Here is an 18525-nt window from a genome sequence, read left to right as displayed (position 1 = left end):
TACAGCATTCACACCAGGAGACATCAGTAAGAGGCCACTTCAAACCTTTTCTTCAAACAGCCACTGAAGCTTATTAGAGTTAAATATGCTGGAAAACACTTTGTTTGCTCAGTTGTTTCAGGTGCTGACCCTGGGAAACAGGGTTTTCTTTGATGTTACTTACTGGATACATCTGCTGTACCTTTGTTCAGTGAGGCAGTTGCTGGGATAGAGCAGCATATCCAGTGGGATCTCCACTATCTGTCATCATGGAGATACCCCTTCCCCCAACCCCGGGGTGGATGGTGGGTAATAGAGAGCTCTAAATGTTGTTCTTTCACTTAAGGTACAGCAATACCCTTGGCAGGGGAATAAAGGAAGTACAATACAGATAATATTTTCTTCGACAGCACCTCCCAAACCCATGACCTCTACCATCTAGAAGGGCAAGGACAGAAGGCACATGAGAACATCACCACCTCCAAGTTCCCCTCCCAGTCACGCACCATCCTGACTTGGAAGTATATCGTCGTTCACAAACATCCACTACAAGCCCACCGACTCCCACAGCTACCTGGACTACACTTCCTCCCACCCCGCTTCCTGTAAGGACTCTATTCCATTCTCCCAGTTTCTCCATCTCCGCCGCGTCTGTTCTGACGATGCCACCTTCCACACCAGTGCTTCTGACATGTCTTCCTTTTTCCTCAACCGAGGATTCCCCTCTACCGTGGTTGACACGGCCCTTGACCGTGTCCGTTCTATTTCCCGCACTTCTGCTCTCACCCCTGCCCCTCCCTCCCGGAACCACGATAGGGTTCCCCTTGTCCTCACCTTTCACCCCACCAGCCTCCACATTCAACGGATCATCCTCCGCCATTTCCGCCACCTCCAACGTGATCCCACCACCAAACACATCTTCCCCTCACCTCCCCTTTCAGCATTCCGAAGGGACCGCTCCCTCCGCGACACCCTGGTCCACTCCTCAATCACCCCCAACAGCCCTGCTCCTTCACCTGGCACCTTCCCGTGCAAGCACAGGAGATGCAACACATGCCCTTTTATCTCCTCCCTTCCCACTGTCCAGGGCCCCAAACACCCCTTCCAGGTGAAACAGCGATTTACTTGTACTTCTTGCAATCTAGTATACTGTATTTGCTGCTGACGATGCGGTCTCCTCTACATTGGGGAGACCAAACGCAGATTGGGCGACCGCTTTGCAGAACACCTCCGTTCAGTCCGTACAGGTGATCCTGAGCTTCCGGTCGCCTGTCACTTTAATTCACCGCTTCACTCCCACTCTGATCTCTCTGTCCTCGGGCTATTGCATTGTTCCAATGAAGCTCAACGTAAGCTCGAGGAACAGCACCTCATCTTTCGATTGAGCACTTTGCAGCCTGCCGGACTCAACATTGAGTTCAACAATTTCAGATAATTATCCCTGCCCCCATTTTTCATGCAGTATGATTTTTGCCATTTCCATTTGCAACATTTTATCTTTCCTGCCTCTTACAAAAGTACAGGATGTTCTTTCTACTCTTTCCTCCCCTCCCCCCCCCCCATCTCTGCACCTGCTTAATATCTGTTACATCTCCAGCTTTTTCCAGTTCTGATGAAGGGTCCCAGACCTGAAACGTTAACTCTGTTTCTCTCTCCATGGATGCTGCCTGGCCTGCTGAGTATTTCCAGCATTTTCTGTTGTTATCGTCGTTCCTTCATCGTCGCTGGGCCAAAATCCTAGATCTCCCTTCCTAACAGCACTGTGGGAGCACCTTCACCACACGACTGCACCGGTTCAAGAAGTTGGCTTCTCGAGGGCCATTAGGAATGGGCAATAAATGCTGGCCTTGCCAGCGACCCTCACAACCCGTGAATGATTTAAAAAAAATCACGTTTTCTTTGAGGTTGAATTATGTCAGATAGGAATTTGGTGATGTCTTGTACTAGGCCCAGTTCTGCGAAAATTGGGAAGGTGAATAATTTGAGCGAGGATAAGGGTTCTACTGTAATGGTGTACAGTGATATTATTATATATATATATCACTGTTTCGACAAGATTAATACCCAGAATATGGTATTGTACAGTAAGGTTGCAATACTAACACCCCAATATCACTGTATGTAGGGTTGTATAATACCACAGCCCCCCATCAAAATTAGAGTAAATGAACAATATAGTTAAAAAAATAAAATATGCAGAATTGGCATTTAGATTTCAGGGTACTGTCAGTATGGAACCCACCTGTAGTGGGGGAAATGCTCAGGAGCATGTTACAAGGTGCCATTCATTTTATCTGTTGAGAAATTAATGTAAAAGACCAAGGCTCATGGTGCAGGACATCACCAAGGCTGAGAAGAATGAAACACAAGGTACATCAGGAAGGAACGTTGAGGCGACTTCAAGTTTGAAGAACGACCAATGGTGGAGCCACCAAAGGTACAAGGTGGTAACAGTTGATTAGATCCAGGGGAATATTGAACTTTGGCCCCAAAATGAGCGCAAAGTCGGTGGGGCGTCTGTGGCGCCCCCTCAAGGCCACAGGCGGGTGACTCAAACCATTTTCAGGTTCAGGTATCATTCGCACAGGGCTGACTGGCAGGTAGGACCTGTTTTGGGGGGGGGGGGGGGGAGGGGGGAAGAGGAGGGACCAAATGAGTCAGAAGATTTTGAAGGGCCCCATAAAAGGAAGCAAAAAACGTACCTTTTCCCGAGCAGCCTACAGAGAGGACCCTTTACGGACCGTTGGTTAGGCTGCTCAGCACCTGCTACAACTGGCACTAGCATGCACGGTGCATGCTCTGTCCATTTGTACATTAAAATTGCTAAAACTGGCGTAGGACCCTGAATTGCATACTTAAACAATACCTTGTCTAGTTTTGTGTGAAAAAGCTGGGCACACATTTAAAGGGCTGCCTGAAACTTGAACCAGGCAGGCAACTGCGTGTCCAAGTTACCCACCCGATTCTCCTCTGCCAGGAGCCTGTTTTTCAGGCAAGAAATGGGCACTCGTCAGTTAAAAATCCTCCCCAAAGAACAAGATTTTCATGGCCCCATACAAGGGCCTGGAGGTCATTAATCTAAAGCATGTAGAAGCCATAACGAATATAAGCAACAGGCCACGTCTCACAAATCTTTGCGTTCTATGAGGAGGTAACTACACTGCTGGGATAACTAGTGGATTTAATCTACTTGGAATTTAATGAAGCCCGATGGATGAGGTTTACCTTTTTTGCTGCTTGTTCCTCTTCGACACCATCTCCCACCACAATGTAGACGGCTTTCCTTCCAAACCTTTGAACTATTCTTTCAAAACAGCTTTCCTTTCCTAAAAATAAACAATAGAATTGACGTTCCTCCGTAAAATACTTATGGGATAGTGCTCTGAAATATGAGTGAAAATATATTCAATGTCAAGAAAATCCATACATATTTATTATAGCAATAATGGGTTTAATTGAGTCTCACAACAGTATGGCTAGGAAGAGCACGCCCTCTGTACAGTTGGGGTGAGAGTAATCACAATGCAGTCAGGCTAAGAGTGACCACAGTACAATTAGGCCGTGTTGTCGCTTTCTTGTTCCTGAGCCAAATATAGCTGCCTCATGTTGACTAATCATTTACATTCAATTCAACATAGTTTGCTTTAATTGTTTGTAGTTCAAGTCCAATTATCCATCAGTGTCACTCATGCAAGTTCTAAAGTCAACAATGAGCAAATCCAGATTTGGACAAATCCAATCTCTGGCTGCCTTTATCTGGGCATTGTTTTCACACATGATGTAATCCAGCAGATGATTATTATGTATAATTTAGAATAAAATGGTTTCACAGAGTCTGTAAAATTCCAATGTGCTTACCTGTTTTTGTAGCGCTGTAAATATTTTCTATGGGGAAGACTGTACCCAGTCCGTATAACAATACCTTTGAGAGGGCAGGTATCAGTTGTGTTGTTGTAACCAGAATATTCACACAATTTGATCTGTAAAATAAATCAATCGACTCAAAGATGTTATCTGTGAAGTGTTGCTCCTAATTGCACTGCCCAGCTGTTCCACTTTCTGACATTGGGGCTCCACTGTGCCTCAGCACCTCATCATACTGACCTCAGCATCACACCAACACTCATCACCTGCAATATCCAAAGCAAGTCATTTTTCTAACCACAGTCTGATGCTTGTTTGTTTCTATTTTTCACCAATTTTCTCTCTTGCCCACTTAAAGTTCGAAGGACTCTGGTTGCTCTTGATGTGTTGTTCAAGCGGCAATTGCTCGTGTGTGGGCCTTGACAGTGAATTCTGGCAGACTATTTGGCCACAAACGCCATCACAGATGAGCTCACTCCTGTCCTCATTCAGTGGCCGCACGCCGCACGCACGCACACACACTTTCAGCCGGAGCTACCTGATAGAAATTAGGAGCTGAAATCTTGGCCGATTATTCTACTCCCTAACTCAGAGATACTTAGGCCCTTATTATCATCCCACCCAATAGCAGTTTGAACATATCTCAGTTTCAATCCTGCCACCTACATTAGTCTGACAATATTTAATGTTACTGGATGAAAAAATGGGATCAAGTAAGCTTGTTGTATAGTCAGGACATCACTAGATTAAGCAGCACCGCTGAGAAAAGCAGCACTGACTTGGAAGACTGCAAAGTCACTTAAATCGACGAATTTACTAGCTTTTTCCCTAATTGCACCTTTTCAACATACTGCAGGTTAAGAGGTACCAGTGAGCTACAGGCTACTTACCGAGAGTTAATTAGACTGAGCGCTTTCAGTGCATGTGTCAGCCACAGGTCAGTTAGAGCCTCCATGTCTGCCCTCAGCTGCAGCCATCCTTCTCTCTTGGGTGTTCCAATTAAACCTATACAACGATAAAGAACCAAGGCTTAATGCAGGGTCACTGATTTTGGTAGCAAGTTGTTATTGCATAGTTCCATAATCAAGACTAACGAGGAAAAGGCACAAGGAATAACAGCTAGCCATTTTGGCAACCTTGTATGAGGTTTGATACGGATCCATCAATAGAAAGGATCCATACTGCTCTGGTCGTGAAGAATTACTACATTTACTCAACTCATCAAAGAGGTTAGATGATTCATTTGTGAAATTAACCCAGAAATGGCCCATTATCCGTATGCTTTCCTTTATGTCCTGTGGAGATTCTCTTTTTTTTAATTGCATTTTGCTCTTTCTTGTTTGGGACAGATTAAAAAGAATTTCTATCTTACATGTCAAATTTGGTACAATTTGAAGGGTTCCTTTTCAATCATTCTGCAGTGGAACTGTCCATTATATGACTTGTTAAAGAATTTCTGATATGAAAGGTTTCAGCAGACGTTAAATTGCAGATACTTGCCCCCAACGTTGTTTTTGTAAGTGTTGTACATTTCTTTTACTCGACGGTAGCGGAATGCTAATTTCCTCATCCAGTCTACACCCCCATGCACACCAGAGCCTATACAAAGGTTTCCACCGACTGCTGCTGTTTGGAAACCATCTGTTGCAAAGTTATACGTGCTGTGTGGGAGGAGAGAGGAAGACTGTTAGTGGCATTAGGTCCATTAATTAGCGCACAGCTGACATACTGGGGAATATAACAAACCCATGTGGGGTTTATTTTCAGCAAAGAGCTCACCTCAAATCCTGCCCATTGTCATCCGAAGATACATCATCGATGTGAACCTGGTCACATTCCTGCGAAAATATAATTAAAATAAAAAACCGTGGAGTTTAAACAAAGAGTCGAATATTCTCGTCACCAAGCAGTCCGCAGTGGAGCACTTTCCCATGACAAGATCGCTTCCTGAATCAGTTGGAGAGGAGCATATGGCATCGGATGTTATAGCAAACGCCAGAAAAAATGATTTTAACCTTTAGCCTCCTACCAATATCTACATTCTGTCTTATTTAACTGTACTCTCTCAGGGTGCTGGGGTCAAAGTTGAAACCCATGTTGGCTTTTAGCATTCCACGTGCAAGATTTTAACAAAAGAGTGTAGTTGGAAAATACAGCTAATGAGGAAATGTTTAGTGTTTCTGTCAAGTTCTGTATTTCTACTTCATCGCTTTGAGTCAGGAGAAGTTACAGTAAATTCCTTTTGCAGATGTTCATTTGCTGGTAAATGTGCAGAGACTTTGAAAGCTGCAAAGTCCATTCCGGTTCAGTGGTATGGACACATTTCTGCTGCAGCTTTGCAAACATGTTACAGTCAAAAATAACACCGGTCAACTATATGTGACACCGACCGTCAATCACAAATGGGTTTCATTCAGCAGCAAGGAGTTAAGCTACTGGCTTCACTTTAATCTTGAGATGTGAGCAAACATAGAGCAGCCCTGACAGAAATTGCTCAATTTTAAAACAAATACAGAAGTGCCCATGGGTTTTGCCTAAACTGAGCTGCTTTAGCAGGTGAAGCTGGGAGGGGAGACAAGGGGCTGGGATGAAGGGAACCTTCCTGATCTGCCTCAGCATTGCCTAAGGAGCAAACAGGAGCAGCAAAGACAGCCCCATGGGAGGCAAACGGCATTAACCCTGACTTGGGAGATCAAAAGGGGAGAATAGAAACAACAGAAATACAATACAAATAAATAAAAGTTATTACCAACTATCATATGATTGTGAGTGCCAGCTTGTGTTCCTAATTCAGAAACAGTAAATTTGTTACAAATACCACATTACAAAATTGAACATGCTCATTATTCTCTTTCAAGACGCACCACCGACGACCTATTTTTTGTGTTGAATCTTGTACTAATCAGGCTGCGGGATGTCAGTGCTAAGAAAGAAACACTTCCACTTTGTGCACTCAATGTCAGCATTAACCATTCCCAGATCCGGTACACTGTTACTTACATATACAGTGAAGCCTCTATTCGGCCCTTATCTTAACTCCAACTTTAGAAGTTCACTTCTTTGCACCAGTTTATTGTCCATTTCTCACACCAGTCGCCTACTTCAGATTGTCAATTTAAGTGGTAGAGATGGATAATTTTGTACTGTACATTTGTACCTACTAGGAACTTCACTGACACAGCCATAAACTCATTTTCCGTCAGATCTTTAGAGAGGGCAGAGAGAGGAAACTTTAATCCTCTCAGTCTGGGCTGCATTCAAACGCAGGTCCCAAAGGTGAAAGAGTGTTCTAACACACTGAGCCACCACCTCCCATAAAGGCTCCGCAATTTTTTTTTAAACAGTGTGGCTTACCCTAAACCTGATCCCTGCAGAAGCAAGTATGTGACCTGTTACACATGTCTGTAAAATAACTGCAACCATTTTTATTATAAAAGCGATTCACATCGGTTAACAGAGTTAGTGAAAACTCAGTGAAATTGACACTTTGTACTGTAATGGCAAACTGAACACCTTAAATGTACCTTGGTTTTGAGCGAAGGAATTGGGAAATCCAAATGCTATTAGGACGGGGCCCAATGATAATACTCGGTTCACTGTTTCTAAACATTTCAATGGGCCCTACTCAAAGTCTTCCTTCCACAGCAGTGTTGAGTTCAAGCCCTCAGAAAGGAGGCTTAAAATAATATCAAACCACAGCACCATATGATCTTTAATAGTCCATCACGATGAGTTCCTGTTGCACTTCTAACCTTGTTTCAATTTCCTGCAAGGTAACCGTCCCCTTGAATCTGAGCGATTGTCAGTAATCAATGCAATGCATTCTAGCCAGCAGGTGTCTCCATAAACTTTAAAAAGTTGCTAATTTATTGCACTGACTGCTTGAAAGAGTGTGGGAAAAGGCCTCCATGTGTGCTACTTATCGGTTCTCATTGACACAGCTCTAGCCAAAAAGCAATGGAAGTTATCCTTTAGGGGAAACTCGAGTGTGAGACCAGTTTTCAAGCTTGGATTTCTTAGTTGTGGGTTTTAGTCTTGCACTATCTTTTCAGCACAGAGTCATTTTGCAATCAACATGGGTCAATAGTATGAGCTCTTTTGAAACCGCATGTGTAATTGTTTAGTGCTGCATACTTTCACTATTACATGCTATGGACAAACGTTAATGATTTATTATGCAAAAAACATTTATATATACATTTGTTCTGTGGAATAAATGTGCTCGAGACTCAGCCAAATCCACTAAGGAATGATTGCCTGCCTACATGGAATTGCAAGGAGTTCTCTGCTCTCAACAGGCAGATGCTCTGAGAAGAGGAGTAACATCTCCAAACCACACTGATCACCACAAAGTTAGAATGGTGTGTTGTCTTCAGGCTGTGTAATGAGTGAGGCACATGTGCTGTGTGAATATTATGCTTTCTACAATTTTTTTCAGATTTAGAATTGAACAAAAGTAATGAACAAAATACCCCATTGACCTGAAGACGTCTAGTTTTCAAAGAGCTAAGTGTTTTATACATTTGACAGTATCCATCAGTAGCTACAACACTAAGGCACTGGACTCTTAACTACAAGACCCCTAAGTTCTAAGACCAACCTAATACTCGGACATTAGGCAATTGACTAGGAGAACCAAATTTCCATTCTAGTCTAGGATTGCTTTTATCTACAATGTACAGGCATCACACTCTCAGCTAAATACCAAGTTCCAATACAAGTACAGGGTGGGTTAATCAGAAAAGCATTATCCGATCCTATTATGTGGATCTACAGGATGAACTGCAGCAACTCACCAACATTAATTTGATGGCAACTTCCAGCCACACAACCTCTATCACCAAGAAGAACAAGAGCAACATGATCATGGGAACAGAAACACCTCCCCTAACTCCCGCCTCCCCCCCCACCCCACACCCCACACCCCCCCCCCGCCAAGTCACATGCCATCCTGACTGGGATATAAATCATCATTTGTTCATCGTCGCTCGGTCAAAAATTGTGGGAGCGCCATCAGCATAAGGGCTGCAGTGGTTCAGTGAGAAGGCCCACCACCTTCTGAGGCAACTCGGGATGGGAAATATATGTAGCTTTGCCAGCATTGTCCAGATCCTGAGAACACAATTTTACAAATAATGTGCTATAGTATCCATTTATGCTTACTTTAGGAAGGCACTCCTTAACGACATGCATAAAGCAGCCACCTACGTCAGTCTCAAATTTTGACTAACATTACTCACTACATTTAACATTTTGAACAAATATTGAATTTGTTAACTTAGACCCACAAGCTGACTTTGGACTCGACGTATTCACCCATCTCCAATTATGCTAATTTATTAGTGGCCAATTGTATGTGGAGAAGATAGATTGCTTACCTCATTCCTCGCACAATATTGTCCTCTTAAGAACTCCCACTCTATTTCATTCTTTCTAGTGTTATTTGTGGGAGGCAGGAATTGGGCTGGACACCCAGCATAACAGGCCTCCGTCCCCTACATCCTGTGCTTTAGGCCCAGGGAATGTGCATTGCGTGGAAGCAAACCTCAGGAGAAGCATTCCCACTGTTTTTTAAATTATTGAAGATTATATGATAGTAGTTCTGCCCATTTCTTCATCCTCTGAAGCAAGAAGTCATGGCCAATTCCTTGTTAGGCGTTTTCTTCCAGCTCATGTGGTCATATCCTCTTGCTTTATGCTCCATGGGAAGCACAAAGAACTTGTTAATTTACACTGAAACAATTCTTCAGCAATTTAAACACTTGCCCTATGTCCCTTCCGAACCCTTAGTCTTTGGTGAAGATAAAAACCCTGAGTTCGTTCAATCCAGCTTTGTATTTCTTGGATCAGAGTCCAGAAATCATCCCAGTTGGTGTTCATTGCACTTTTTCCGGAACAATCTCTATGGGGATTCCTACATCTTACGGAAATCTTGTGCCAGACGCAGATATTGGAATGAGTTCCTGAAATCATGAACCTATATTGGTTCATGGTTGGCGCATATCTAAAATGACGATTGAAATTCTTCTTAAAAATGCGCAATCAAGTTATTTATTTCTACAAGAACCTTAGAGAATCTCACACAGCCAATTTTTTCCATAATGTTGTGCAAACTAATTGTCTTGTATTCTTTCCTCAGGAGAAAAGAGTGAGAGAATAGCAAAGCAAAACTAAAGTTACGACAGGAGATCAGGAGGACCGCTGCAGAAATTCCAGGCGAGGACATAACATGGTATTTGTTAAAGTTTGAGACCAGCCAGGTGGACTAATGAACTGAAATAAACTTTCCATTGTGTTCCTTTGTAAATTAACAGGATACTAAAGCCAATTGCATATGACAAAAAACTAACGGCAATGGACTCACAGGATGCAACAAAGGGCTGGATTTTGTCAATGGGAAGCTTTTGGAAGCGGGACTGCTGCTTGCCGAGTTTCAGTCCCGCCTCCATCAGCTTCTGGCCAACCAGCGGGATTTTCCCCTGATTGACCTTGTTAAGCCCGCCCAGCGGGCTCAGTAGGCCAATTAGGGGGAAGTCAGTGACAGAGCACGTCAACGTCTGATGTGCCATCTGTCAAGATATTTTGAAAGAAGAAAAGTCAGCATTTGACAGCTCTGTGAAGCTGTCAAACACTGACATTCTGTGTAGTTTAATGAGGCCTTGTGTTCAGGACTCATCAAACCTTTCAACTTTGCAGAAATCTCCTCGCTGTTGGATCAGAGGATCCAACAGCCAATCTGTGATAGCTACAATGGAGATGTCAGGACTCCAGCTGTACAACGCTGAAGGCTGTAGGCAGAAACAAAGGTAAGTGAACATTTTGTAACACTTTACACTCACCTTACATACTTATCACTCCACATTTGCACCCATCACTCACCTCTACATTGCACTTTCAGACCCCTCTGACCCCCTCCAACCTCCTACTCGGCTCCTCCACCCTGGCGGGGCTCCCAGGCAGTTAATAGGCTTTAATCCCTTTCCCGCCTCGAGGAGACGGGACCCGGGGCAGGACGGCTTCCCGCCTCCTGGCAAGAGGGCATGGAGGAGGGATGGGGGCGGGTTTGCCACCCGCCCCCAAATTCTGCAACTTTACTGGCAGTCCTGCCTCCATACCCGCCTCCTCGGGGCTGACAAAATCCAGCCCAAAGTGTTTGCAAATGGATTTGCATCAGTCACACAATTAGGCAGACACATGACAAATTAAACTTAGCACTGACAAATATTACAAATAGGCCAAAAATTTGGGGCATAAATAAATAAATGGAATGGAGCTAGCACAGGCAGTGTAATAGTAGATAAACCACTTTCAATGTCCAAACACCATTAAAAAAATGCTAGCACATATTTCCAGAATGGCAGAGACAGCGTACAGAAATCATGCTGAGACTTTACAATGTACTTGTCACTTAGAATACGGTGTTCAGTTTGGGTCACCGTGCCACAGAAATGATATACTTGGATCGGAAAAGGTACAGAAAAGATCAATAAGACTGATGTTAATTGTAATAAGGATATGTAATGAGGAAAGATAAGATAGCTTTGTAGTCTGGAAAAGTGTGTGTGTGTGTGGGAGTCATCTTTAAAGACATTTCATTGGACAGAAAAAGTAAACCCAGATTATGACGTTAATATATACCAACCGAGAAGCACCAGGGATATAACTAGAAATGAGAGAAAAGGAGGTTTCAAGCAGGTATCAGGAAACCTCTCTTTTCCAAATGAGAAATATGAGATCCAAGAGACAGTCTTTAAAATCATGTGGAATTTTGCTCTGGAGGAGATATACAACTAGCTCAAACATGGCTGCTATACCAGTGTGTGCTGAAAGCCCAGCATAAGTGCTATGCATCATTAGAAATTATATTTATACCAAGAGCATTGCAAGTGTTAAAGGGATTTTCTGGTTGCAGTAGGGAATTTGTTTTAGACTAAGTGTGCGAATGAAGTGACAAGAGCCGACTCCAGAAATACAAATTCGATGAGTTTTGTTGCTTGTAATCATTGTGCCGAAACAGACACTTCCTACAAAGTCTTCCTTTTTTAAAGTCTAGGGAGGTGAAATTCGATAGCGCAAAAAAAGGGGCGTGGGCAAGCGTTGCGAGATTTGCTCGTGCCCATTTAAAAATCACAGGCAGCACATTATTTTGGTGCTAGATGCTGATTTGAATGATTTCAGCGTACAGCCCAGTGACGAACACGCTTCTTCAGGCTGTGCGCTCAGCAGGAAGCCCAATGTCACATCCTTGTAGCGTCCCTGGAGCGAGGCGACATTTTCTTAAAGCAAGGCTGCCATTTTAGACAGCAGTCTCAAGCCCTTAAAGGTGAACAGCCTTCTGAATTTTTAAAAAAATCATTCAAAAAATAAGCAGTCTCCAGCCTTCTGAAAAAAAACAATTAAAAATCATTCCAAACTAGGCAGTCTTCAGCTCTTAAAGCTGAACTGCCTTCTGCATGTAAAAAATGGGAAAAGTGCTTCAGCACTAACACAAATGGCTCAACAGGCCAGGGAAAGGGCATCCAGGGTCTTGCATGCAGCACTCCAGCTTTGTGCGGGGGGTTGACACTGGACAAGAAGTCCTCTACCCACAGGGGGCCAGGAGGCCCCCCAGAAATAAGGATGTGGAACCAGAACGCCGAGGCTGTCACTGCCAGCAGTGTTGCCCCCTTGAACTGGCTCCAGTGCCCAAAGAGGTTCCATGACCTCAGACGAGTGGGCAAGGTCAGTGAATGCATCTTCAAAAGTCGTCTCCTACCAACTGCTCCACGAGCCTCACACATTGCTCAATGCATGACGTACCCCTCCTCCCCCATCACTCACCTACCAACAATCTCTACCAAACATGAGGCACACCTCACGTTCCTAGCTTCACCTCACCCCCTTGGAGGAGACGGTGCTGGCCATTCTTGGCAATGGCATGGCTGAGCCCTTGGCCAGCGGCGGTGCTGAAAGAATACAAGATGCCAGTACCCTCATCCGTTATCCTCCTTCTCACATCCCACTTCCCCCACAATACTTTCTGATGTACAAGCTGAATATGGTGTAAGCATGCAGCATTTGTTTACCCACCCTCCCCTCACTACAACCCTACCCTTGTACCATCCTCATTTCAGACACCCAAGAAATCCAGTCTGCCCAGCCAATGTTGGACCAAGAAGAGGGAGAGGAGAGTGAAGAAGAAGAAGAAACACCGTCACTCGATTTGACATTCCAAGCCACCAGCTGCTTGAGATCGTCCTGCAAAGCCATTTGCAGTGTCCCCCACTGAAAGTCAGCAGCCTTCCACCAGCCATGCTGCAGCCAATGGGGTAGCACTGCATAAGAGCACTAGGATAGGCAAAGGCACACTAAGGGAATGCATAAGGGCGATTAGTTGATTTTTTGATGCATCGTAGAAGAATCATAGAATGGTTACAGCACGGAAGAAGGCCATTCGTCCCATCGAGCCCGTGATGGCTCTCTGCAAGAGCACCTCAGCTAGTCCCACTCCCAAACCCTTTCTCTGTAGCCCTGCAATTTTTATTTCAGGTACTTATCCAATTCCCTTTTGAAAGCCACGATTGAACCTGCCTCCACCACCCTCTGAGGCAGTGCATTCCAGATCCGAACCACTTGCTGAGTAAAAAAGTTTATTCTTATGTCGCCTTTGGTTCTTTTGCCAATCACCTTAAATCTGTGTCCTTTGTTATCGACCCTTCCACCAATGGGAACAGTTTCTCTCTATCTACTCTGTCCAGACCCCTCATGATTTTGAACACCTCCATCAAATCTCCTCTCAATCTTCTCTGCTCTAAGGAGAACATCCCCAGCTTCTCCAGTCTATCCACGTAACTGAAGTCCCTCATCCCTGGAATCATTCTTGTAAATCTTTCCTGCACCCTCTCTAAGGCCTTCACATCCTTCCTAAAGTGCGGTGCCCAGAATTGCACACAATACTCCAGTTGAGGCCGAACCAGTGTTTTATACAGGTTCATCATAATTTCCACGCTTTTGTACTCTATACCTCTATTCATGAAGCCCGGGATCCCGTAAGCCTTTTTAACTGCTTTCTCAACCTGCCCTGCCACCTTCAACGATTTGTGCACATATGCCCTCAGGTCTCTCTGTTCATGCACCCCCTTTAGGATTGTACCCTTTAGTTTATATTTCCTCTCCTCATTCTTTCTATCAAAATGTATCACTTCACACTTTTCTGTATTAAATTTCATCTACCACGTGTCCGCCCATTCCACCAGCCTGTCTATGCCTTCTTGAAGTCTATCACTAACCTCCTCACTGTTCACTATACTTCCAAGTTTTGTGTCATCTGCAAATTTTGAAATTGTGCCCCTAGGGAACACCACTGTCTACCTTCCTCCAGTCCAAAAAACAACTGTTCACCACTATTCTCAGTTTCCTGTCACTTAGCCAATTTCATATCCATGCTGCCACTGTCTCTTTTATTCTATGGGCTTCAACTTTGTTGGCAAGCCTATTATGTGGCACTTTGTCGAACGCCTTTTGGAAATCCATGTACACCACGTCAACCGCATTGCCCTCATCAACCCTTTTTGTTACCTCATCAAAAAACGCAATCAATTTGGTTAAACACGATCTGCCTTTAACAATTCCGTGCTGGCTTTCCTTAATTAATCCACACTTGTCCAAGTGACTGTTAATTTTGTCCCTGATTATCGTTTCTAAAAGCTTCCCCACTACTGAGGTTAAACTGACTGGCCTGTAGTTGTTGGGTTTATCTTTACACCCTTTTTTGAACAATGGTGTAACATTTGCAATTCCCCAGTCCTCTGGCACCACCCCCGTTTCTAAGGAGGATTGTAAGATTATGGCCAGTACCTCCGCAATTTCTTCCTTCACTTCCCTCAGCATTCTAAGATGCATCCCATCCAGTCCTGGTAACTTATCTACTTTAAGTACAGCCAGCCTTTCTAGTACCTCATCTTTATCAATTCTTATCCCATCCAGTATCTCCTCTACCTCCTCCTTTACTATGTCTATGGCAGCATCCTGTTCCTTGGTGAAGACAGATGCAAATTACTCATTTAGTACCTCAGCCATGCCCTCTGCCTCCATGCGTAGGTCTCCTTTTTGGTCCCTAATTGGCCCAACCTCCCCCTTACTACCCATTTACTATTTATATGCCTATCGAAGACTTTTGGATTACCTTTTATGTTAGCTGCCATTCTATTCTCATACGCCCTCTTTGTCCCTCTTATTTTCTTTTTCACTTCTCCTCTGAAATTTCTATACTTAGCCTGATTCTCAGATGTATTCGCGACCTGACATCTGTCATACACGCTCTTTTTCTACTTCATTTTATTCTCTATCTCTTTCGTCATCCAGGGAGCTCTGACTTTAGTTGCCCTACCTTTCCCCCTAGTGGGAATGTACCTTGACTGTACCCGAACTATTTCCTCTTTAAAGGCAGCCCATTGTTCCACTATAGTTTTGCCTGCCAATCTTTGATTCCAATTTACCTAGGCCAGATCTATTCTCATCCCACTGAAATTTGCCTTCATCCAATTAAGTATTTTTACTCTAGATTGCTCCCTGTCCTTTTCCATAGCTAATCTAAACCTTATAATTATAATAATAATAATCAACTTTATTGTCATTGTTAGTGCACAAGTGCAGTACAACGAAATGTAGGCTTACGGCTCCCGAGAGTGTACATTTAGATTAAGACATTTAAACATTCAACATTCATTTGGCTTGTAATACATTAACATAATTATGATCACTGTTCCCTAAATGTTCACCTACTGACACTTGCTCCACGTGACCCACCTCATTCCCCAGAACCAGATCCAGCAATGCCTCCTTCCTCATTGGGCCGGAAACATACGGATCAAGAAAGTTCTCCTGAACACACTTCAGAAATTCTTCCCCTCCCTGCCCTTTACACTATTACTATCCCAGTCTATATTAGGATAGTTGAAGTCCCCCAATAATATAATATTGGATGCATATATGGATAAATTTGGATTGTAAAGTTTGCTTTGTGGTGACTTTTATTTCAGCATTGTGGCCAAGAGGATGCTGTGATGGTCAGTAACAGAGGGAAGGTAAGGTGTGGGACAAATGTTGAAAGGGGAATTGGGGTTGTGGTCGCTGGTACCGCAGGCGGATGATTCGATCCCGGGTATCACGGCCAGAAAGGGGATGTCTGGGTTGCCTCCTTCCTTCTGCTTCCTCCTCTTCTGCTTCTTCCTCTTCCCTCTGTGAGCAGCTTATCCCCTTTGCTGCCTCTGCTTCATCTCCATGTGATGTTGCAGCCCAAGAGGGACTGCAAATAGAGCCCCCAGGACTGTGAGCAAGTGCTATTCTCAGAGGTCCTCCTTTAACGTCCAATGCAAGCATCAAGCAGCACTCCCTGCACACTTTAACAACTTTTTTGATGTATTGCACCAAGCCACTACTGCAATAAAATATTTTAAAAAGTCCAAAAGCTGAAATCGAAACTTACCTGAAAGATGTGTGTCTCCCTTTAAGAAGCGCTGACATCGTCTCAGTACAACTGCTGCACGCACACTCTTCTGTGCGTGGTTAGGAGAGGGTGTGTGGCAACATCCAAAATCACAGTCATGCGTCAAATCAGGCATTGCACGCCGACTGACGTCACGATCTGCACATTTACATTGGAGAGGCGAGTGCGGGCAATGGCAGCGCTGCCGACCTCTCCAAAATGGAGGCCGCCATTTTTTTCAAGAAAACCGGTGTTAGCGGCTGGTGCTACTACGGGGAATTTTGCGGCCTAGGACTTTATTATGCCCACCATAATTATTCTAATGACATCAATACATCGCCCATTATATTGTGCAGACGGCTGTCGACACAACTGGTACAGTGCCCCTTTAAATGGCTGAACATGATTTCCAGCGGAAATATGATTCCAAAAGATTTTCTTTGTCAGGCAACTGCTTGAAACTTGGCTTGACGTGGGGGGAAAGGTTCTGCCAACAGCAGATAGCTGGCTTCTTATCCTGCACCTTTTCTGTAAGGCAGGTTGGAAAGGCTTTGTATTACGATAGGGAGGTAAAACCACAAATATGCTAGCTGGGCACTGGCTGTAAGACTACATACATTCTAAATCCCGAAATGTACCTCATTATTCCTTGCGGTAGTAAAGTATAATTATTTGGTGCAGTTTTTCTATTTCCATATGAGGACTGCGACGTGCTGGGCTGTTACTCCCAGAGGAACACTGTTACATACTCCAGTTATTCCCATAGGAATTCTGCTACACACTCTGCTATTTTTGTAACTGTTTCTGAGGAAACTTTTCTCAGAAAGTATTTTAATGTAGATTAAAATTATGTGTTTTTGATTAAACTCTTGATTGTGCCAAATTAAAACTAATAGTTTAAAAGATTCTTTTGTTTGGATATTTTGACTTAAGAAAAGCTGCCTACAATTCTTGCGTTCTACTTTTAAATTTTTTTTAATTGATTCCTCCAGCCTACATTGATTTCCTCCTCTCCAGTTGCCCTGTATTATGTACCACTCCTTGGTCAGGTGGACAGGCAGGCACCACACTTCCAAGCCTCTTTCAATGTTTAGTTGCTAAGACATGTGTGAGAGAGACCCACGGTGATTCAATTACCAATTATTCCCTTGCTCCCCTTCCTTCATGTGGGAAAACTCCACTTGTTGCCTCTCTCTCGCTAATGCCGAGTTTGGAAAAGCACCTGCCAGACAAATCTATGTCCTACCATTCCAAACGCTACAGCATCATCTACCTTCGGGTATTTCAATTGTCGTCTTCTCTTCCATGCCCAGCGGAGCGAGGTGAACTATTTCTTCTACTGCTTTTACATCCAGCGGATCGTGGTTTAGGTTGATTCTGCAGCAAAGTCTCTTATTACAGGACGTTGGCCTGACTCTCAACGGCCTTCCGGGGGGAACCGGCTAGAGGCGATGGAGGGGAAGTGCCACTCCTTTCCCATCAGACATGAGTACAGGAATCTTTCGTTTAACCAGAGGTTAAAAGTCCGGAAAGCTCTATCTACCGGCAAAATTCATGAGCCGTTTTCTATAAGTTTTTTTACTTCTCATTGCTTTTCTTTTCCCAGTCAGGCTCTGCAAGGTCTGTAGCTAAGCAACAGCTTCAGCTAGAGACGCTTGCAGCTGCAGCCGACTGTTTTGAAGCTGTTGCTAAGCAACAGGGTTTGTTGATTCACACGGAGCTGAAAAGCTCTGTATGTTTCAACATTAGCGCTGGTTTATACGGCAGTTTTGATCTAACGGCACCAGCTCGGTCCCGTCAGTGCCGGATACCAGAAAGTTTCCTGTACTCCACTGGATGTCAACCCAGTATCCAGAGCCCAGAGCTCTGGTCTCCCGCTTGTTGAGGCTTTTCCGATTGTACCAGAACTAAAATTTGCCCCAAGCTAAAGCCAAATAAATGCACTTGAGCATCAATCCTTCAGGAATCACAAACAAATACATTGCCACCCCATCCACCCACCTCCCCGCCCCCCCAAGAGACTGCTAGTGCGTGGAGGTGCATGTTCCAACTTGATATTTAAAAGCTGCAAGGGCATGTGTGTACTCCAAGGGTAAATTATATAATTGTTAAGATGTCTATTGGACTAACTCTTCCGGTATGCTACTTCCACTCTTTTAGGGAAATTATGCTGATCTCAATTGCAGACTGAACAACAGAATCTACAGGATGTAGAC

At 44.0% G+C, this 18525-nt stretch overlaps 1 protein-coding gene across 7 annotated transcripts in view; it reads right to left on the bottom strand.

The window, feature by feature from the left end:
- The window catches only part of LOC147108815 (protein phosphatase EYA1-like), a 268092-nt gene that overhangs the window by 13370 nt on the left and 236197 nt on the right, over nt 1-18525 (bottom strand). For all 7 annotated transcript variants that reach the window (XM_086005679.1, XM_086005680.1, XM_086005682.1 and 4 more), the window contains exons 12-16: nt 5623-5681; nt 5344-5504; nt 4734-4848; nt 3838-3959; nt 3205-3305 (exon numbers count right to left, since the gene is read on the bottom strand). In XM_086005679.1, the coding sequence (XP_085861805.1) occupies nt 3205-3305; nt 3838-3959; nt 4734-4848; nt 5344-5504; nt 5623-5681 (558 nt within the window). The remainder of the gene's footprint in view (nt 1-3204; nt 3306-3837; nt 3960-4733; nt 4849-5343; nt 5505-5622; nt 5682-18525) is intronic.

This window comes from Somniosus microcephalus, chromosome 13, assembly GCF_052327205.1.
Source record: "Somniosus microcephalus isolate GS21.2 chromosome 13, FLI_Smic_1.0, whole genome shotgun sequence".
Taxonomy (NCBI): domain Eukaryota; kingdom Metazoa; phylum Chordata; class Chondrichthyes; order Squaliformes; family Somniosidae; genus Somniosus; species Somniosus microcephalus.
Note: the sequence above shows the minus strand (reverse complement) of the source record. Positions and strands in the feature narration are given on the sequence as shown.